This window comes from Canis aureus, chromosome 2 (genome assembly GCF_053574225.1).
Source record: "Canis aureus isolate CA01 chromosome 2, VMU_Caureus_v.1.0, whole genome shotgun sequence".
Taxonomy (NCBI): Eukaryota; Metazoa; Chordata; class Mammalia; order Carnivora; family Canidae; genus Canis; species Canis aureus.
The window spans coordinates 25,750,080-25,773,082 of NC_135612.1; the positions used below are offsets into that span (position 1 = coordinate 25,750,080).

Genomic DNA, 23,003 nt, shown 5'->3' on the forward strand with positions numbered 1-23,003 from the left:
AAGATTGAAAAGTACAGTATCTGTAAAATTTAAATCTTTTTCAAATATAAAGAACTAATGGGGCCTACAGACTTTTACAACTACATAAAACCTATTTACAGGAGTAGAGAATCTTCTATGTTCATTAAAATGTTTTTAAAACAAATTTCATAAATGTTCAAATAATTCATCATTGATTTTTGTTTATTCCAAAAATTAAAATTTTGACATTTTCACAAAATATATGTAACATATCAACTGATGTGTGATTAAAAATATTTTCATACTGTATTTTCTAAAGCTAGAAAGCCTTTTAATGAATAAACCTAATTAAATTACATTAATCATTACTCGATTTTTAAAAATAAACATTTCCTAATTTCCAAAAACAATTAATCATTACAAAATTCTTTCAAGAATATAACTTTAGCTAATTGTTAACACCAAAAGCAAAAACTAAGTAAAGTAATAAACCAAGAAGTAACAAAATCAATGTTTTATTTAGCAACACTCAGTATCAGAAAATGGTAATAAAAGTAATAAAAATAATCATATATAAATTCTATGTCAGCAAAATTATAAAAAATGACGATGGTGATAATGATAAACTAAGATAAACTAAGCTGAAATTAAAATACAAATATTTTACATGTATTAAAAGACAAAATCTTAAATGATGAATGCAAATCCAAATATTCATCAACAGACAAATGGATAAATAAAATGTCATATGTATATGTATATACATATCCGCAATGTAATATTATTCAGCTTAAAATCTGAAATGTGGATGAACCTTAAAGACATTATGCTAAGTGAAATAGACCAGTTATAAGAGGACAAATAGTATATGATTCCACTTAAATAAGGTACCTAGAGAAATCAAGGTCACAGAAACACAAAGGAAAATAGTGGCTGCTGGGAGGAAGGGGAAATGGGAAGTTATTTCATGGGTATTTCAGAGTTTCAGTTTACTAAGATGAAAAAGTTCTGCAGAAGGATGGTAGTGATAGCCATATAACAATGTAAATATACTTAGTACTAATAAAGTTTAACTGAATTGAACCACTTGAAAAGGAGTTAAGATGGTAAATTTTATGTCATGAATTTTCTACCAGAATTTTTTAAAGTAATTTAAGTTGGGCAGCCCGGGTGGCTCAGCGGTTTAGCGCCACCTTCAGTCCAGGGCATGATCCTGGAGACCCAGGATAGAGTCCCGCATCAGGCTATCTGCATGGAGCCTGCTTCTCCCTCTGCCTGTGTCTCTGCCCTCTCTCTGTGTGTCTCTCATGAATAAATAAATAAAATCTTTAAAAAAAAATAAAGTAATTTAAGTGGTAAAAATGATACCTTTTTGTCTCGTGTGGTGTGTATGTGTGTGTGTGTGTATTTATCACAGTTATAAAAATTCCTTAAAAATTACTGATGAAAAGTATATCATAAGTATGTAATTAGACATACTGGGAAGATTCAAGGTCCATTATCAAGCACAGTTGCTATATGATATGGCTACTATGGAGAACTTCCTGGCCACAGGTGCCACACTAAAATAACTGCTGACTTTAGGGAGTTTACATATAGAGTTATTTAAATAGTACTCAAATATCATTTCAACTACTCTAAATTTCTGAATGGTTATACAAGACATTGTTAGTGAATCATGACCATTAGTATCTTGAGCCCACTTACAGCTTATTCAAGTTATTCAACTTCCAACTTTCTCTGTGATCAGCCTCTTATTCCTCTCCCAAGCTCAGCATATTTATTCTTGGACATCCTCTGAGTAAATCTCATCTTAGCTCAACCAGAGTTTGGGATCCCTACTTCATGAATGCTATCCCAGGGTATCTCCCCTCCAACACCATGGGTATGAACTCATACCTAGACTGGCTACAAAAAAGTTAATTCATCATAACCTGCCTTACTAGAAGCAATATGTGGGACAAGGTGAATTATTTGACCTTCAAGACTCTAAATTTCTATTTCTATGACTTATGCACATTTTTCTGACTCTATGTTATCTAACACATAAATCTCAGCTTTATATTTTGATTGTCCAGGTATCAGCAATGAATAACATACATACATACAAAAGGCATACATACATAACATACATACATATCAAAGAGGCATCCCTTACCATGATTTTCAGTAGCATTAAAATATATATGCTTGGTAAAACTGAGAAGTAAATGAAACTTGCTACTTTTACTCTAACCATTTCTACTACCACTTTGTTGTCAAGGCCCACGGATTATCACATGGTGGTTCAAAGTTCCTAACCCTTCAAAAGTGCTGCAAAGAACATAGCTCAGCTTTCTCTGTTCTTCACTTTCCTCCACCTAAAACCCTACCCTAATTTTTAACTGTTCTTCACTTTCCTCCACCTAAAACCCTACCCTAATTTTTAAAGCTCTCTAGTTGGCAATAACCCACTTCCATTTGGACACAAATCCTGGTCAGGCTTTCTGATTTTCTTATGAGAATGTCAACAGCAATTCCCACTCACTGGTCACTGGAGCATATGAATCTGCCCTTAATGGGAAACACAGAACATCTTCACTTCAGGTTCTACTATCCAGCCCCTGGCTCATTAACCATTCAATGTCATCAAGTGGTTTTGTTAGGGTCCTGAAATTATAAATGATAGCCTTTTCTTTTTTACTTAAATTTGAATATCAAATGTTATGTAATGGGGCAAAGGAACGTAAATCAACATTTGAAAATCTCATCCTAGACCAAATGCTTTTCAAACCATCTGTGGTAAAAGATCAGGAATTTTATTTCCAATCTGTCATAGACACGCTTTTGAGAAAAACACTAAAATGAATTACTAGGAAAAAAAGAAATAAAAAATCCCAAACATACAAAATATAAGTCCCAGTTTAAGAAAAAAAAGGAAGAAGAAGAAGACGAAGATGACAATGATGGTGGTGGTGGTGATTATTTTAGAGCAGTTTTAAATTCACAGCAAATTTGAATAAAAAGTACAGAGTTCCTCCCATATATACTCTGCTCCCCCATATGCATAGCTTCCCCCATTAATAGTATTGATTTTTAAATTATATTTGACAGGCATAATCTCACTCTGTCAAATTATTTTTTTTTAAGATTTTATTTATTTATTCATTAAAGACACACAGGAGAGAGAGGCAGAGACACAGGCAGAGGAAGAAGCAGACTCTATGCAGGGAGCCTGATGTGGGACTTGATCCGGGATCTCCAGGATCACACCCCAGGCCACAGGCGGTGTTAAACCGCTGCTCCACTGGGGCTGCCCCTCTGTCAAGTTATTTACAAGTTTCTAAGCACTCATTTTCGACATTTGCACTTACCTCCTTACACTGGTACCAATCCAGAACCACACTTTTAAGTAGCACTGCCTCTCATCCCAACCTATCTATCTACTTCCACCCTGCACCAGAGTCAAAAACAATCCTCTCCATAAAAGAACCAGGAAGACATAGAATGGAATATGCTATCGTTAGTGAAAAGCCACTTGGGGTACATACACATCTGCCATCCATATATTTTTAATTCATGGAAGCTGATCCTTTTCCATAAGCTATTCACCAATCTAATACATTTTCAGGTTTACGAGAGTAACAGGGTATAGGAAGAGTCTTATATATGACTTTCACTCTGAAACTTCTCTTTTTTTTTAGGGTGGTTAAATAACCTATTCTAGTTTGTGATTATTTACATAATAAAGATCCATTTAAATGCACACACACTACACCCTCCTGAAGCCAGCAGGAGGTGAACATGAAGATCTGAGACCAAACTTCTCTATGTGTGCAAAGCGTGCTTCCATTGTGCAATCACTTTACAAATAAGAAATAAATATTGGGTTTATAAGACTTAGAAGAAAAGGTTTATGGCTTTGACTGTTTTCCATTACTGGAAAATTTACATGCTGAAAAGTAGCAAAAACCAGTGCAAAAGAATAAACAGTGGGTGCACTTCAAGGGCTTGTTTCTTTCAAGGATCAGGAGTAAAATTGAGTTTTATTAGCTGTTTCATTAAGTTTTACTTTGAAGAAAAACAAACAGTGAAGGCATATGTGCAACATCTGATGAAAAAGGATTTCATTCTAAACAGTCTCTGTACAAAACTCATTAATGTAACATTAAATGTGAAGACTTGTCTAGCAATTTTAAGATAATTTTACTCATTTTGGTTTATTTATAATTTCTGACACAGTTTATTTAACATACTCTAATCTTTAAATCACCATGTGTACTAAACTAATACATTACATCTGTCTTTTCAATGACATTTTGCAATAAATATCTATAGCAGCTGTTAAAAGCAATTAGTATATGAAGTTTGTATCAAATCTAAAACCTAAAGTAAAATAATACAGCTGGATATTGATAACTTGGAAAATTCATGAAAGCAGATCAGTTCTTCTTAATCGAACTCCTATTTACAAATACTTTCCTTATATGACAAGACACTACAAGTTTCTTTTTAAGAAATATCTAAATTTCTGTGCTATTATAATCCAATACCTGGAATCTAGGCATCGAATGTATCAAAGTATTAAGTAAATATTCTTTTCCTCAGAGCAAATTTAAACATGCTGGATATTCATCATATTCTCCTGGAAGAATTTACTCAATCACTATTTTTCCATTTTAAGACGAAATGTTGATAAGAAGCAACTAAAGTTTGTTGGTAGAAAAAAATACCTATATCCTAGCTCCATTGTGGGGGTTACATAATAGTGTGAACCTCTGGTGTGGAGCAGATTAAACTTCAGCTTCAAACTAAGTGAATGAATTAAATATTAAACTACAGGTTAGTGGTTAAGATCATAGTCTTTGGAAGCAGATACACCTTGGTTCCAATCTTGACCCTGCCTCTAACATAAAGCCCATGTAACACTGGCTGGACAAGTCTCTTAACTTCTCTAAGCCTACACATCTCATCTGAAGTAGATATAATAATTGCTAATTCATAGGGATAGTGTGGAGATTAAATGAAATGAGGTACATGTAAATAATAGCACAATGATGATGTTTTGAAATGGACTTTGCTTTTTAAAAAAAAATCTTACCCATTTTAATCCAGATAATATAACACACAGTTTTAAAAGTCAAACAGCACTAAAATCCATATATATAACAAAAATCATCAGCCCTTCTTACTCCTCCCCACACTCTGGTCAGGCAACCATTTGCAACTTTCCTTGCTATATCTCCTGGCATTCATCTCCATATTCCATACATTTTATAGACATAGCTTTCTCCTGATAGATCAAGTTGAGGATGACCCTCAAACTAAAAAAAAAAACTACAATCATTAAAAAATGATTTCTGTGAAACTTATACATTGGAAAGAACATATAGAAGAAACAGACTCTACCTTAGGAGCTAAATAGTCCAAATCAACTGTAACCTATGATTAGAGGATCTCTACTCCCCAGTACAAATAGGAAATTTTTCCCCTCCAATAACTGCTCTTAACCCTCTTGTGTGGAATCTCCTTTCCCACCTGTTAAGTGTAGCAGATTGACTGCAGTAATGACCCCAGTTTTTCATTCCTCACTAGATACTAGCCTTTGGGTAGCAACTCCCCACAATGATTCTGAGCTGAGCCCCCAAGGAAAGTTTAAATAGAAGTCTTAAAGAGTGCTTGAGTGTTTTTATTTTCTGCTTTTGGACCCAACCACCATCAGAAGAACAAGCTCAGGCTAGCTTTCTGGAACATAGAACCAAGTCAAATCATCCCAAATGAGGCCGCCTTAGACAAGCCAGCTCCCAGCCAACCCTCAGCTGACTGTAGATACATACACAAGCCCTGTAGACATCAACTGAGCCTTTCACAGATCAACAGAATAGTCTAACTCATTTATAAGTTTCTCAGAAATAATAAACAGTTATTTTAAACTAATAAATTTTATAACAGCTTATTATACAGCAATACCTAACTGATATATTAAAGATCCTTAAACAACAACTTGGTGCTGCACTCTAACTTTTTAGGTGCTTTCAGTTATTAGAATTCTATCTTTCGGACAATTAAAATTCAATCTGATTATTATTATCGTGATTTTGAAAACTTCAGACTCAAAATCAACTTGAAGCTCTTTTCTCCCTGTAGTTCAACCCACAGTCTCTACAGCTTGGAATGGAGACACGAAGCATGGCCTTGCTCAAGGGAGCCTGCTGTTCCTCACCACTTCTTCTAGGAGCCCATGGCTTGAGAATTGGAAGTAGGAAGGACAGTCATCCCCTTGCTTAACTAGATGGAGTCACAGTGTTCTCTCTGTTGTTTGCTGTCACTTCTCTGGTTGACACTGACTGGGTGTCAGTATCCCTGGGTGTGGCAGGCATGCAGCTGCCAGCTCCTTTATGGGGTGATTGTATGGGCTCTTCAGAAGATCCCGCAGAGAAATAGCCCCCTGGACATTTACTTATACAGGCAGTGACCATGCACACTCTACCATCACAGAGATCCCTTCTCCTCCTGGCTCAAGCAGGACAACAGAAAAATAGGTCAAGCCTAGCTACTCTCTGGAATGAATATATTTAAAAAATTAAACAGTGTCCTCCCCCCCTGTACTATCACTCTCAACTCCATTTAGCCATGTTTCAACAGAAAAGGGCAGACTAGCCAGTCCATTGCTAAGCAAATGCTCAACTAGGTAATGAAATGACCTTCCTTCTGACCTGAGGGCATCCCATACTCTACAAGTGGCTCCTTGGACAAGGAAAGGAAAGATTTAGGAAGAGAAGGAATCACTACTCATCACAGACTCTCCACTTCTCCACTAAATCCTATTCTCATATTGGGATGTGGTTGGGAATCCCAGTTCTTCAGGAATGAATGGTTCCTTAGAATACTCTCTACAGGCAGGTTTCTGGTCCCAGTGGCTAGTAGATTATTCATAGCAATCCAAATATAGAAAATTAGTTACTCAGGGTACTTTGTCTTCAGCTTAAGGCCTTAGCTGCAATTCTGGAACAAGATAAAATGGCCCCCCTCAACGCACTGTTATATGGTTATTTTTAAATCTAAAGTATGCATTAAATTCCACTATACTGCATATCATTATAGAAAAATTCCATTTTTACAGAAATGCCAGTTTTATTAAAAAGACTGCCCTGAAGAGGTTATTTGAATGATACTTATTAACTTTTTATGTAAATTTTATGGTGTTTTCATGGATCCTAATTCACCAATTAAGGGATAAAAGAACATCGGCATTTTTTTTAATTTCTCATAATTTTTTCAAATAAAACTTTTTACCTGATAAAGTTCTTTGGACAAAATGTGAATTTTTATTTTATACAGAAAATCTGATATTTAATCATTCATTTAACAAATACTTGTTTGTGTATCTACTTTATACTTGGTAATAGTCTAGGTGCACTGGGCATATCAGCAAAGATCTCTGTCCTCATAGACTAAACTGGGAAAGAGAAACTTTAAACAATAAACATAATAAAAAAGTAAATTGCAAAGCATGTTAGAAGGTGAATAGTAGTATGAGGGAAAAGAGTGGGATAAGGGAAGTCAGAAGTGACGCTGGCAGGTAGGGGGACCAAGTGATTCGACATGTTGTAAAGGGTGGTAGAAAGTCTTCAGTAAGAAGGTAACGTGAGAGAACACATGAAGGAAGGGGGGATGCTGAGAGGAGGGCAGTTAGCCATATCTGGAAGAGGAATGCTCTACAAAGATGAGCCAGCCGATTTAGAGGCCCCAGGAAGGAATGTTTGTCTAGGGTTTCTCTAATGTGTTTGAGGAACAACAAGGAAGTTAGTGTGCCTGGATAGTTGTGAATGAAAGGAAGGGAAATAGGAGGTGAAGTCAGAAGAGTAATAAGAAGGATGAGGAAGGAACAGATCACATAGTTTATAATCTGTTATAAATGTTTGGCTTGGGGCACCTGGGTGGCTCAGTCAGTCGAGCGTTTGACTCTTGATTTCGGCCTGGACCATGATCTCATTCATGGTCCTGGAATCAAGCCCCACTTTCGGGCTCTGTGCTAGCGGGGAGTCTGCTAGAGGATTCTCTCTCTCTCTCTCTCCCTCTGCCCCTTCCCCTGTTTGTGTTTGCGTGCATACTCTCTCTCTAAAATAAATAAATAAATCTTTTAAAAAATAATAAATAAATGTTTTGGCTTTTACTCAGAATTGAGAAGTGACACAATGTGACTCGCATTTTAAAAGGTTTACACCATAAGAAGGCAAAAGTGGAAGCAGGCAGATAGGAAGGTAATCCTAGTAAAAGCTGATAATTGTTTATACCAGAGTGGTAGCAAGGGATGATGAAGAATGGTCTGATCCTAGGTATTATGAAGGTGGAGGCAACAGGATGACCTAATGGACTGAATGTGGGGTATGAGAGGATAGAGAAGATAATGATAACTCCAGTAGCTTGAACAACTGGAAAGATGGAGTAACCATCAACTGAGAGAAGATTAGTTTGGGTGGTAGTGGGTAAGTCTGGGAGGAGGAAGACAGAGTTTAATTTTGGACATGCTGACTTCAAGCTCTAAGAAGAGACATTAAAGTAAAAATGTCAAATAAGAAGTTGGCCTTATGAATCTAGAATTTAAGAGAGAAGTCTGGGCAGAGAATATACATTTGAGAATAATTAGCATTTGATGCAATTTAAATTATGACCTCCAGGTTCTCATGAGAATAGCTAAGAGAATGAGACAATCCCTGGTGTGACTCCTTCCTACACAGCTGTTCTGTAGAACAGTAGTCATTTATTTCTGTCCGCCTTTTGCCTCACCCAAGTGCATGCCATTACCTCCTGGAAAATTCTATGGATCTGGACAAGACTCCTCTTTGGTCCCAGAAATATCTTTTTGGTTGTGAACCAAAGGCTCACAAAGATTATCACTTAAAGGTGGATAATGATGAAAATGAGCACCACTTATCTTTAAGAAGAATCAGTCTAGGGGCTGGTGCAAAGGAGAGATTGCACACTGTTGAAGCAAAGGTAATGAATTACAAAGGCAGTCCAATTAAAGTCACACTGGCAACTTTGAAAATGTCTGTACAGCCAACAGTTCCCCTTGGGGCTTTGAAATAACACCACCTGTGGTCTTACAGTTGAAATGTGGTTCAGGGCCTGTGCATATTAGTGGCAGCACTTAGTAGCTGTGGAGGAAGACACAGAGTCAGAAAAGGACGAGAAAGAAACTCCTTAGTATATCTGAAAAGAGTTCTGTCCCTGGAAGTGGTAGCAAGGTTCCAAAGAAAAAAGTAAAACCTGCTGCCAATGAAGATGATGATGATGATTTTGATGATGAGAAAGCTAAGAAAAGGTCCCAGTAAAGAAATCTATATAAGATACTCCAGCCAAAAATTGTGCAAAAATCAATCCAGAATGCAAAAGAGTCAAAAGCATCAACACCAAGATCAAAGAATCTTTTAAAAACTAGGAAAAGACTCCCAAAACACTGAAAGGATCTTGTTCTACTGAAAACATTAAAGCAAAAATGCAAGCAAGTATAGAAAAAGGTGGTTCTCTTCCCAAAGTAGAAGCCAAGTTCATCAATTATGTGAAGAATTGCTTCCGGATGACTGACCAAGAGGCTATTCAAGATCTCTGGCAGAGGAGGGAGTCTCTTTAAGAGAATAGTTTAAACAGTCTGTTAAATTTTTCCATCTTTATTTCATTTCTGTAACAGTTGATATCTGGCTTTCCTTTTTATAATGCAGAGTGAGAACTTTCCCTACTGAGTCTGATAAATGTTGTCCAGGTTCCATTGCCAAGAATGTGTTGTCCAACATGCCTGTTTAGTTTTTAAAGATGGAACTCCACCCTTTGCTTGGTTTTAAGTATGTATGGAATGTTTTGATAGGACATAGTAGTAGTGGTGTTCAGACAAATGGAATGGTGGGGAGACAAAAATATACATGTGAAATAAACTCAGTATTTTAATAAAGAGCCCGGCTAGCTCAGTTGGTAGAGCATGAGACTCTTATTTTAATAAAGTAGAAAAGAAGAAGATATGGACAGCATGGTCACTAACATTATAAGGCTGTAGAGACAAGAAAAACAACAGAGGTGACGGAAAAGGAGTGAAGAGGAATATAGAAGGTAAACCAAGAGAGTGAGAATACCAAATGTAGAAAGTATAACAAGAACTGGATGATAAATCCTATCAAAAACTATTAAAAGATCAAAAAATTTACTAATGAACTTAGCAGTAACGAACTTACAGTTCTCTGATGACATTACATAATAATATCATATCCAATGTCTCATTCCACTTAAAAGGAATTTTGCTATTTAATGAAAACTCTCCTAAAACAAATAGTCTTTAAATACTGCTCGATGACCCACTTATTTCAAACAATACATTACCCAATGAAATGAAATACAATGACACGTATTTATTCAAATAACAAACTGGAAAAACTCCTTGCAACTTTTATGATTTTAACTCAATGAAACAAATGCACGCAGAATGCTTGCTGTGCTGAGCACCAAGGATACACAAGTGAGGACAGAAAAACAACCTCCTGGCAGTCAAGCTTTCTGACTGCTATGGGGGATCAGGCAAGCCTCCAGATAAACACACGGAGAATTGTGCGTCAATTATATGGAAATACAGAGGAGGTGGCATCTAAGTCAGACGTGAGGGTCAGGGTCCCCTATGTAAAGGAGATGATGCTCAATTCTAATCTTGAAAAAATATGCAGTGATGACGTGCAAAGGATTTAACCATACAAGTCACAAAAAAAGGTATCAAATGACTAATATATGAAAATACCTTTCAATGAACTAGCTTTTAGGAAAATGCAAATTAAAGTCACCATGTGGCCTCACAAGGCAGGGCTTCAAATCTTCTTCTCCAAAAAAAAAAACAACTTTGAAACTGTTCGAAATTGCTTAAAAAAAAAAAAAAAAAAAAAAAAAACATTTCAGGGACACCTGGGTGGCTCAGGGGTTGAGCCCATCTGCCTTCGGCTCAGGGCCTCAGGGCGTGGTCCCAGGATAAAGGATCAAGTCCCTCATGGGCTCCTGCAAGGAGCCTGCTTCTCTCTTTGCCTATGTCTCCGCCTCTCTCTGTGTGTCTCTCATGAATAAATAAATAAAAATCTTAAAAAAAAAAAAAAAATTTCAGGAACCAAGAAATCAACCAAAGTCAAATAACATATTAAGAAGGACTTATTCATGAAACACTGTTGAAATTTGGTTATAAACAGTAGAAATCTGTGGCACTCCTGCTTGCAGCTACTGCCCTCTGTCCTAGTGTTCTCCCTGGATCACAGCTAGGACAGCTTTAAGACCAGAAAGGCTCAAGTGATCCAGAGCTGAAGATGAAAGAAAATATGCCCTTTGGCAGTGTCTCTAATAAAAGTAGCAACCTCACTAGCAAGTCTGAGGTAGCCACCCCAGCTAGGACAAGCAACCAACCAGAAACATAAACAGAAAGGTAGTAGAAAGGTCCTGGTAATGAGAGACCCACAGAGGGACTTGAACTCTGCCAACACCCCTGGCTGCCTTCAGCTCACGTGCCCCAAGGAAACCAGGCGGTCTTCATGTCCTGGGCTGATGGTGGGGCTGCACACAGCACAGAGGACATGAGAGAGACCAGAAGCCAGGGTAGACTAGGGCTCCCCAGCACATACAGATCCTTCAGGCAGATAGAAACCTTACTCCACCATTGACACTCCGGGTGTTGGAGCATAACTCTGACCAATCACAGACCACAAAGCTATGCATAAATATAATGTTGAGCAAAAGAAGTGATGAGACTCAAAAGGGTACATCTTTTTTAGGCACAAGCTGTGTATGCTTAGCAAAGGTACCTGGACTATATCCTGAAATAACGAAGAATCACTGAAGGATTTAACCAGGGAGTAATGGATTGGAATTATATTTTATAAGATCACTTTGGTAGATCAGAAGGCAGAGGGCAAGATTAGACGCAGAGAGCAGAAATAATAACCTGAACCAAGACAGTGGCAACTGCAAGGAGAGCAAAGGATGAGGAGGTAAGTGAGTATGAACGATGTTGAAAGGGGGAATAAACTGATGGAGTGATCTATCAGGTTAGGTATTGAGGAGACAGAGGAATATAAAAGCCTTCAGGTTCATGGCCTGAGCCAGAATGGTGGAATCACCTACTAACCAAAGAAGTCAAATGAGGAGGCTGAAAGATGATGAGCTCAATTCTGATTACACTGAGCTCAAGGTTTACAGAACTCTAATGTGTGATACTGTTTATATCATTAAACACAGGACCACTGTGGTTCAAAAACCTGAGTTCTCACTCCAGTTCCAGCTCAAACTTGAGCAAGTCGATTGTTATTTTGGTGCCAAAGTCTATCATTTATTCAAGTTATCTTGATACAAAATGAAGAAAATAAGACTGCCCTATTTACTTACAGAATTGTCACAAGCATAAAAAGAATGCTGTAAAACAAGAATACATTTGATTGCTGCTATAGCACACAATTTATTCTGGAAATTGTAACTCATATGATCAAAAAGAAGCCCTAAATACTGGAAAAGAAACCATATTTTCACTATGTCAGATGACATGGAAAGCATGAAATAATTATTTTTAAAAGTACTAGAAGTAAAAGACGGTTCATTTAGGTAACCAGTTTCAAAAGATACCTAACAAAATCAATCTTTAAAGTGGAAACTTATCAGGGTACCTTGATTATGGCAGCTCCATAATTAAGCAAATGACTCTTAATTTTGTCCCAGATCATGATCTCAGGATTGTAAGATTGAGCTCTGCTTTGGGCTCTGTGCTGGGGGTGTGGAGCCTGCTTGAGATTCTCTCTCCCCTCTTCCTCTACTCCTTCCCTCCCCACCCCTCTCTCTCACATTCTCTTAAAAAATATTAAAATTAAAAAAAAAATAAAGTGAAAACTTACTTTTTTCCTAAAAGGTAAGACAATGTTATAGACATGTAATTAAACTCTAAATTTATAAATTTAAAAGAATAATCATTAAAATCCCAATTGGGAAATACACATATGAGGGAAATTCACCAAAACAACTACAATCGTACTAGAGTATGATTTTTGATTATTTTTTCTCTATATTTTTACAAATATCCATGATCATAATAATATTGTCTATAGTTGAAGGCCTTTTCCAAGGCCTTGGAAATAAGCATTTTTCAAGTTCAAGTTAAAAATAACTCATAATAGGTCAGAGCAAAAAGGTAAATTATTTAAAGGGAGAGAATGGCTCTCCAGACAGCAAGATTTGACTGTAAGCTGATGGCAACCAAAAGAGACTGGTCAGTCATTAAAACTTAAAAAAGAGAGAGAGATCAGTGAAGGAAGCATTGGCAATGTCCACTGCACAGTTCAAGAGAGAAATTCTTACCCTACAAATCTAAAATTGCAACTTCTCAATGGTAAGACTACCCCTATTGCAGAGCAAGATATATGCCACTCTCAGATTATGCCATTAAATATCTCAGTTATATAGCTATAGATGAGAATTTGTGCTTATTCTTTGCTTATACAATTGTGACTGGCCTATCCACAAAACAAAAATGAGTCATCGGGCAGCCCAGGTGGCTCAGCGGTTTAGCGCCACCTTTGGCCCAGGGCCTGATCCTGAAGACCCAGGATGGAGTCCCACATCGGGCTCCCTGCATGGAGCCTGCTTCTCTCTCTGCCTGTGTCTCTGCCTCTCTCTCCCTGTGTCTCTCATGAATAAATAAATAAAATCTTAAAAAAAAAAAAAAAAAAAAAGAATCATCATGACAGGAGAACTCCAGTTTACTTGACAATTCTATTTATTATAAATTAATAAATTAGATTCTATATACACTCCTCCCCCACAATATATATATGAACTTTAGAATTTGAGGGTAAGATCTTGGGCTTCATGAACTCACCACTATAAAGATAACTCTCCACAAGGCTTTTGAAAATACAGCCTACCATCTTTCCCAGTAAACCCAAATATCACTGTTAACTGAGAAGGTGCTTTAATTGTTAAACATGCACAATTACTATCACTATCTAAATTTTAATTTATAAATTTTTAAAGTATTATAGCTTTTCTTTCTTTGATACTCTTGATAATCTTTAAAGTGATGTTAAAAATTCACAAGTGATACAACCTGTTCTTCTTGAAATGATTGCTTAAGATTTGCATATGCTTAAGTGACAAATCATATCATAACACACAATAAATTATGAATGAAAAATCTAGTGTAACTGACTATGATTCAATGTTTATTACAAAAACACAGCATGCTGCTCCAAGTGTAATTTTCTTCTAATCTCCAAAGATAAACTAAAAAAAAAAAAATCTACTTTAGTCTAATCAAGAGATTATACCAATACAATATATTTAATCTTTATCTAGTGACATTTGAGCCCAGAAATAATATTTCATTAACTCAGAGTGGATGGCTGAAACAAATACAGCATTACACCAAAATGTAATAGAAGTAACATGCTCACAACTTCCCTAAAAATGATAATATAGTAATAATTTATTTTAAATAAGCTGAGGAAAAAGAAGAAAAGCAAAACTTAAGTATTTCAAACCAACAAATGTGGTTATTTGTTACTCACATAAAGCAACATGGTATCTAAGAAACCTGTGAAAACCTGTGAAGAGCTATTACATATCTCTCACTTGAAAAAAAAAAAAAAACCTGTGAAAAATGTCTATTTCTTTTAGTAAACCTTAAAATTGTCATTTAACTTTAGCAGAGAATCTATCTAAGCATACTGTGTACACAGTTCTGGAACTTGGTTGCACAATAATATGAATGTACTTTACTGAACTGTAGATTAAAAATGATTAAAATGGTAAATTATATGTTGTATGTTTTTTACCACAATTTTAAAATATTCTAGTTACTTATTTATTTGGGAGAGAGAGTGAGTGCACAAGCATGGGGTTTGGGGCAGAGAGAGAGAAAGAAGCACACTCCCAGGACCCAGAAATCATGACCTGAGCCATAGTCAGACGCTTAACCAACTAAGTCACCCAGGTGCCCAGTCATAGTTTTATTTTATTTGTAAAGATTTTATTTATTTGACAGATAGAGAGAGCATGAGAAGGCAGAGGGGCAGAGAGAGAAGCGGACTCTCTGTTAAGCAGCAGCCTGATGTGGGACTTGACCCCAGGACCCTGGGATTATGACCTGAGCCAAAAGCAGATGCTTAGCCACCAAGGTACCCAGCCGTAATTTTAAAAATAAATCTAAAACTTTTAGAAGTTTTAAAAATGTAGAAATAATGTCTTTTGAATCTTTTTCTGAGTTCATTCATTAATTTTAATATATAATGAGAAATAAATTTAGGTACTGATTTGAAGTACTGATAATTTTAAGATTGGGGGGGAAATGAAAGCCATGTTAATTAAATTGAGATATGTCATTTTATATATGCTAGAGATGCTTTAAAACACTATGTACCTGGCTGTGAGTTGATAATTGTGGGGGCTAGGCGATAGGTACATGTGAATTCATTACCCTATTTTCTTTACTTTTGTACCCTTGAAATTTTTTTATAAGACATTAAAAATAGGGACACCTGGATGGCTCAGTCAGTTAAGCATCTACCTTCGGCTCAGGTCATGATCCCAGGGTCCTGGGACAGAGCTCCGCATCAGGCTCCTTGCTCAGCAGGGAGCCTGCTTCTCTCTCTCCCTCTGCCTGCAGCACCACCTACTTCTGCTCTCTCTCTGTCAAATAAATAAAATCTTCAAAGAAAAAAAAAAAAAGACAAGACAAGACATTAAAAATAAGGACATCTGTGCAAATAAGCAAAGTGTGAAATTCAGGAGGGCAGCAGATTGATGTGAAGGACAAGGTGGGTTTTCTACCAAGCCACAGTTAGAAGATGGCATAAAGTAAAATACAGAAATATTTTACAATCTATTTTTAAAAATATGAATTTGATATAATTAGAATAATGTTGAAGGATTTTTAGGAAAAGTAATGTGAATTTAACCAGAAAGACTACTAAAAGGAAAAAATGTAAAAATCAATTTAAATTTCTAAGAATAAAATGAAATTGTAAAGTTTTACTCTGTCTAAATTAGGAAATAAGCCCTTTCAATCAGCTGTTCCTAAGCTGTAAAGAAAGTAATCAAAATATTTCTGGTGTGTTGCTATGTAAGTTTCAAAATATAATCAAGTAGGTTTAACTAACGATAGAATTAATTGGGGGGGGCTTTAATTCTTAACAATAACATACAAATAAACTAGTATTAACTGTATAAAATCCAATCTCAAGATTTGTATACTATTTCATTTACAATATCTAAGTATCTCTCTTCCTATTTTTGCTATACAAAGGTGAGAGAAAAAAATTGAAAACCGATAGGAAATTATTTTGTTTTATCAATAACCTATGAAAAGTCAAATCACAGGACTGAGCTCCTAAACTAATGTATTCATATCTAGTAGGTAAAAACAAAAAAAACAAAAAATTTAGAAGGCAAGTTGTTCTGAACTATTAAACTCTGCACAAATCACCGAAGGAGATCTAAACCTAAAATAAGAACATTTGTAATTATTAATGAATTCTGTGGTAAAGAGTAAATTATGACAAGATAGAAGAAAAGGAAGCATGTGTAAAATACACAAAAGACAATACTATCAAATTCAAACCTATATATATATTACCCATATTCAGTACATAACAAGATTTTGCCACATTTCCATCTCCTATCCCTGATTTTTTTTTTTATTTTGTTAAGCTAAATTGGTGTCACTTTATACTTTTACTCCATAATCAAATATCCCTAGTTGTCTTTAAAAAGATCCTTTTACAGTTGATTTGTTTGAGTCAGGATCCAAATAAGGTTCACAAATTACATTAGGTTACGTCTCTTGAATTTCTTTTAACCTAGAGTAGTGCTGCTCAAAATATGGTCTGAACTGCTGCCAGTTCAAGAACTAATTGTTGTCAGTCCAAAAACTGTCACCGATCCTCAAAAGGTCAATATGATAAATTCAGAAAAGAAACATAAGGACTTAGAAACTTTCATACAAAACATCCAAGTGCATGGTCAGTGGACCTATGACCCTGAATCAGCCTGCTGGTCATCATCCTCCCATTTTGACTCACATATAACCTGAGCTGCACACTGGTCCCCTCTGCCCAGAAAGGATTTTTTTTTTTTTTAAGAGAGTCGGGAACAGGGGGCAGGTGCAGAGGGAGAGAGAGAGAGAATCTATGTATTTTTTTAAGATTTTATTTATTTATTCATGAGAGACACAGAGAGAGGGAGAGACAGACAGGGGGAGAAGCAGACTCCCTGAGGGAAGCCTGATGTGAGACTCAATCCCAGGACGCCGGGACCATGACCTGAGCCAAAGGCAGACACTCAACCACTGAGTCACCCAGGCGTCCCAGGAGAGACAACCTAAAGCAGGCTCCACACTCAGCACAGAGCCCAACACGGGACTAGATATTACGACCCTGAGATTATGACCTGAGCCAAAATCAAGAGTCAGACACTTAACTGAGCCACCCAGGCACTCCCAGAAAGGTTATTTTACAAACAAAACTACCTTGGTCCTCAATAACAGATAGAGGTGCAATCCTCTCCTCATGTCTTTACCTAACCATTAACTTTTTAAGTAAATTGGGTCAGTAGATCTGTAGATTTCTGTATTTCTCTATTTGTTTCCTGTGGTATCAATTAACTTGGTTCTCTATCACTTGACTTCCTAATTGATTCTATTCAGGCTCAACATTTCGGGCAAGAGTATTTCATGGATAATGCTCTGTGATTTCTGTTATAAAACTTGAGCAACTATATATTATCTAGATGTACTATTTTTAGTAATACCATGATTAATCAGTAGGTTCAGGTGATGATAGTTAAATCTCTTCTTTGTAAATTCCCCATCAACCTTTTACCCAATAGTTTCATCCACTGATTACTGTCACCTAATTCATTTCATTAGGGATTGAAAAGTAGTGATTTTCTAATTCTACCATCCTTTCTACATTTATTAGATGGATTTCTGGGGGGAAAAGTTCCCTTATCAAATTAGTATATTTAGTTACCATGAAACACAGATAATACAGGAAAGGTAAGGTAAATGCTTATTTCTTTCCTTTTGACTAACAATTTTCAAATCAAAAATATTCAATGAGTTAGGTTTGGAGACCCTTCTACTCCACTCTATCCTGTATTTGTTATTCTCTCTCTCTCTCTCTCTCTCTCTCTCTCACATTAAACTGTGGGTTTTTAAGATACTTGTATTTCAGAGGTGCCTGGATGGCTCAGTCAGTTAAGTGGCTGCTTTCAGCTCAGGTCCTGATACCAGGATCCTAGGATGGAGCCCAGCATTGGGCTCCCTGCTCAGCATGGAATCCATTTTTCCCTCTCCCTCTGCCCCTCCCCACCACCCTACCCCCTCTGGCTCATGCTCTCTTTCCCTCAAATAAATAAATAATATCTAAAAAAAAAAAAAATACTTGTATTTCAAGCAATTGCATTCATCATTATTTGCTACCTTTTGCTCTTCTTCTTATCCTGAAGGACTCAGAATAATACACCAAAGACCAGCACATTATATTTGATGCTAAATAGTTTTTCAGTATTTTCTGAAAAAAAAGAAAAAACTAAATTTCACTTATAGCATTATTTCTACAATAAAAGACATTGAAAATTTCAAACAACCAACTACAAATCATTACCATAATACGACTTTCCATGTGTCAGAAACTGTACTAAATTCTTTGAATGTAAATCCCATTTAATCTACACAACTACCAAACTGTATGATGGGTATTATTTTTATTCCTATTTTACAGGTAAAGAAAATGAAGTTTGGGGACCTTAAGTCTCTAAGTCCAAAATCCAGCTGGTAAATGCTAGAACAAGGATTTGTAGCCATGTCTAACTCTGAAGTCCATGATCTTAATGAATATCTTTACTATCTGACAGACCATTCTGTTAAACAATGGCTCTCAACAAGAGTATACCACCTTCCTGAGGGGTATTTATAAACAAATCTGAATGTGTGATTGATAACATGTGACTCTTTAAAGGAGGCTCTATATATAGGAATAAACAAGATCCTTTTTAAAAATAACTTTCAGGAAAAAAAAATAACTTTCAAGGGCAGAGGGAGGCACTACAAGGTCTGCAAGCAACCTTTTAAGGGTAATACATTCACTCTCTTGACTACAGTGAAGGTTCATAGGTCTCTCTATACACGTCAAAACATCAAACTGTGCACTGTGCAGCACTGTTGTTTCCCAATTATGTCTCAAGATAACTATTTTTTAATAAAATAAAATAAATTTCTGGAGCCTATAAAGTAAAACAACGGTATAGGTATTCTCTCTAAACAGTCCCACAAAAAGATTGAGATAAAGACTGAGGTTTGTAGGGAGTAAGCAAGTGACTGATTCATAATTTCCTTCGTAAAAGTGGTACAGCATGTGCAGAAATTAAGTGGCAAAAATACTAACCTCTCAAATTTCAGAAGAGAGGTATCTGCTTTGCTGACAGCCCCCTTTACTAATTCAGATCAATAGTGTGCACTGAGGTAGCGCTTGGTAAGAAACCACAGTCATATCACACACACACACACACACACACATCTCAACCCAGAAATCATCAATTGGCCACTCATACTCCCATATTATATACCATTAGCATGTTGGGTTTGGTCCTATTTTTGAAAACTCTTATTAATTAGTCACCAATATTCGAAAATTTAGAGATTTCTCCCCCCAAAATATTTTACTTTTCTTAAAAGGTCTGGTAACCCTTGGGTCCATGTTCCTAAGCTGGTAAGAAGACAAACACTCTGCTTAGCCACAGGCCTTAGGACTCAGTGTCCATATTGTCTTGTACCCAGCAGCTTGATCCGTTTATGTTACCATGCCTGGACTCCAAGGCTTTTGAGTCTGTAGTCCTTGCCCTAAGGTTACAAAGATTTTCCCCAGTGTTTTGTTTTGTTTTGGTACTATCTATGGGCTCATCCCCACATTAAAAAAACAAAACAAAACAATAACAACAACAATAACAACAACAAAAAACCTGTCCTTAATTAGAGGTACAATTCTAACTCTGCAGGGTAGGTAGTTTTCCTAACTCAGCAGGCAGTGGCAACAAATACCAAACCAGACATAGCCATATCCATCCCTGAGGCACCAGCCAGACAAGAATAAAAACAAATCCTGGGGGGATCCCTGGGTGGCGCAGCGGTTTGGCGCCTGCCTTTGGCCCAGGGCGCGATCCTGGAGACCTGGGATCGAATCCCACGTCGGGCTCCCGGTGCATGGAGCCTGCTTCTCCCTCTGCCTGTGTCTCTGCCTCTCTCTCTCTCTCTCTCTCTCTCTGTGACTATCATAAATAAATAAAAATTAAAAAAATTAAAAAAAAAATAAAAAACAAATCCTGGAAACTAGTTCTTGGCACACTAGTTTCAACAAATTCAGTGAAGAAATTTTTTTTAAGATTTTATTTATTTATTCATCCAAGACAGAGGCGGAGACATAGGAAGAGAGAGAAGCAGGCTCCATGCGGGGAGTTGAATGTGGGACTCAATCCCAGGACTCCAGGATCACGCCCTAAACTGAAGGCAGATGCTCAACCACTGAGCCACCTAGGCGTCCCCAAGTGAAGAAATTTCTAACAGATATTTTTATTATTTAATGAATCTCTCTCCTGGAGACCTTCCCCAGCACCCTCCAATGTGTGTGCACGCGCGCGCGCAAACACACACACACACACACACAGTCTCAGCTCCCTCCCTAACCTTCTCCTCCCCTATTCTACTAGATCACTGAAATGGTAACTGGAGTATCTATTACTCTAGCTCCAGTTTAAGACAAAAGAAAATTCCTTGGGGTATCTGGGTGGCTCAGTGGTTAAGCATCTGCCTTTGGCTCAGGTAGTGATCCCAGGGTCTCGGGCTCCCTGCATGGAGCCTGCTTCTCCCTCTGCCTGTGTCTCTGCCTCTCTCTCTCTGTGTCTCCCATGAATAAATAAAATCTTTTTTTTAAAAAAAAAGAATAACCATATAAATTATTACAAGTCAAAAGAGATCAGAAACCTACATTCTTTCAATGAATTAACAGCCAATATACATTTTTTTTTAATCATTATATATCAGGGGATCCCTGGGTGGCTTAGTGGTTTAGTGCCTGCCTTCAGCCCAGGGCGTGATCCTAGAGACCCAGGATCGAGTCCCACGTCGGGCTCCCTGCATGGAGCCTGCTTCTCCCTCTGCCTGTGTCTCTGCCTCTCTCTCTCTCTCTCTCAATCTCTGTGTCTCTAATGAATAAATAAATAAAATCTTTTAAAAAAATCATTCTATATCAGAAACATTGATATTAAGTTTCGATGAAGACAATAAAAGATAAATAAAAACTCAAACATAATAGCAAACAAAATCATAAAACACTCGGGAAAAAGCTTAATAAAAGGTGCTAATAATAAAGTCATGTTATCCTGGAGCAGGAGATACCATAGGGGCTTATGAACTGTCCAACCACTAACTTAAAGAGTGGGGCTGGTGTCTCCCATGATACCCTCTGAACCTCACCCCCATGATAGCTTAGCTGGCTCTCTCTCCAGTGACACTGTGGATCAGATCAAGACCTGCATTTCCCTGGCTTAGCTCTGAATCAAGGAATCAGCTCAAAACTATTCACATATCTCAGAGTTCATATAGCAAACAGAGCCAATAAGCAGAAAATTGGGAATTACCACTTTTTTAGGAATCTGATTAAGACATCACATAGAGAAAATTTATCCTTTCAGAAAATTATCTCAAGAAACTTTTAAAGAGATTTTTGCAGGGAATCTTACTAAGTGTATGTGTGGAAAGAGATAAATCCATAGGCCTTTTATATTATTATTATTACTGAATAGAACCAAAAGAAAGAATGCTTTGGAATGTGTTTACATTATTAAGAAATTCTCAATTAATTCATTTTTTAATATTTCAGAATTTGTGGTTGTTTGACTATAGTTTGGTTTCAGGATTATCTTTCCACTCTCTGGACAAAAGTACTTTCCTAAGAAAATTAATAGTGTAAATAAATGGTTTGAAGCACCACAGAAGCATCTGTTTACATTCAGATAATTAATATGCTAAGCATTCTTATCTATTAAATTAAAGCAGGTCACCTAAGGACTTTTCTAGATAATACTTCATTAGCCTAATTATAATGAGTATATATAGTTGAAACAATAAAATGGACATCTGTTTTAAAATATTCTTCAATTTAAGCCTTTTACTAAATCAAACTAGCTTTCACACATTAGTTTCAATTACTGAGGTTTTATATGGCCAAAAAAAAAAAAAAAACCTTCATTAAAATAGAAAATAAAAATTTCTGTTCTTACCTTTGAAGTTCTCCATTCCCAACCATCACCTATCTGCTGTGAATGTTTAATGAATTCTGCACAAAAATGCTGGAATGTTTTTTCTCCAAAGAACTCATCTTCTTCCATATTAAATGATAACTGCAATATAAAAACTAAGTATAAGCATCAGCTGTAGAATGAATGCTAAAAGGAATTCTGCTAAATCACTTACTTCTTTAAACAAACCAAAATTTGGGACGTAGAATGGAAAATATACTCAGAGCCATGCCAAAAAAGCACTGTTTCCATCATTCTCACTCTATCCCCATTTTTTAATCAGAAAGAAAAAGTGATCAACATGAAAACTTAAAACCTAGATTTATAACAAATACACATCTACAGTTCAAAAAGTTAAATATATCCATAAATTTAGTTTCCAGAGCTTAATCTTATCTCACTTCTTCTAAGCTAATGCTTCCAAACAATCTCCTCAGAGCGTCCTTCTCTATTTTCTACCTTACTTAGCTTTTATATAGATAGTATGGCAGTGCTTAGTAGAGCTGAGCTGTTCTTCACACATTTTTAGAGTTCAACTCACTAACAATTGATGCTCTAAAGTCTGAAAGTTTTGTTTTTCAAGGTGTAAGATTATGATCACCTAAGTAATTACCTACTCTATCAAAATCCACAAATGTAACAAATCAAGCAATAACCACATATGTGTTAATATATAAATCTGTCCAAAACATGAACCACTATTTATA

General features: G+C 36.4%; 1 protein-coding gene and 1 pseudogene across 13 annotated transcripts in view; one reads left to right on the top strand and one right to left on the bottom strand.

Annotated features, from left to right (window-relative positions):
• Positions 1–23,003, bottom strand: part of ATG10 (autophagy related 10) — a 221,747-nt gene that overhangs the window by 187,123 nt on the left and 11,621 nt on the right. For 9 of the 13 annotated variants that reach the window (XR_013361884.1, XR_013361879.1, XM_077866184.1 and 6 more), the window contains one exon: positions 22,279–22,398. Coding sequence is in view for 6 of the 13 variants with exons in the window: in XM_077866184.1 (XP_077722310.1) it covers positions 22,279–22,386 (108 nt within the window). In the remaining 7 variants the exon portion in view is untranslated. Of the gene's footprint in view, positions 1–18,424; positions 18,534–22,278; positions 22,401–23,003 lie in introns of those variants that run through there. The other 4 variants (XM_077866202.1, XM_077866213.1, XM_077866207.1 and 1 more) reach the window with 2 other exon arrangements.
• LOC144290267 (nucleophosmin pseudogene) lies at positions 8,770–9,589 on the top strand (annotated as a pseudogene).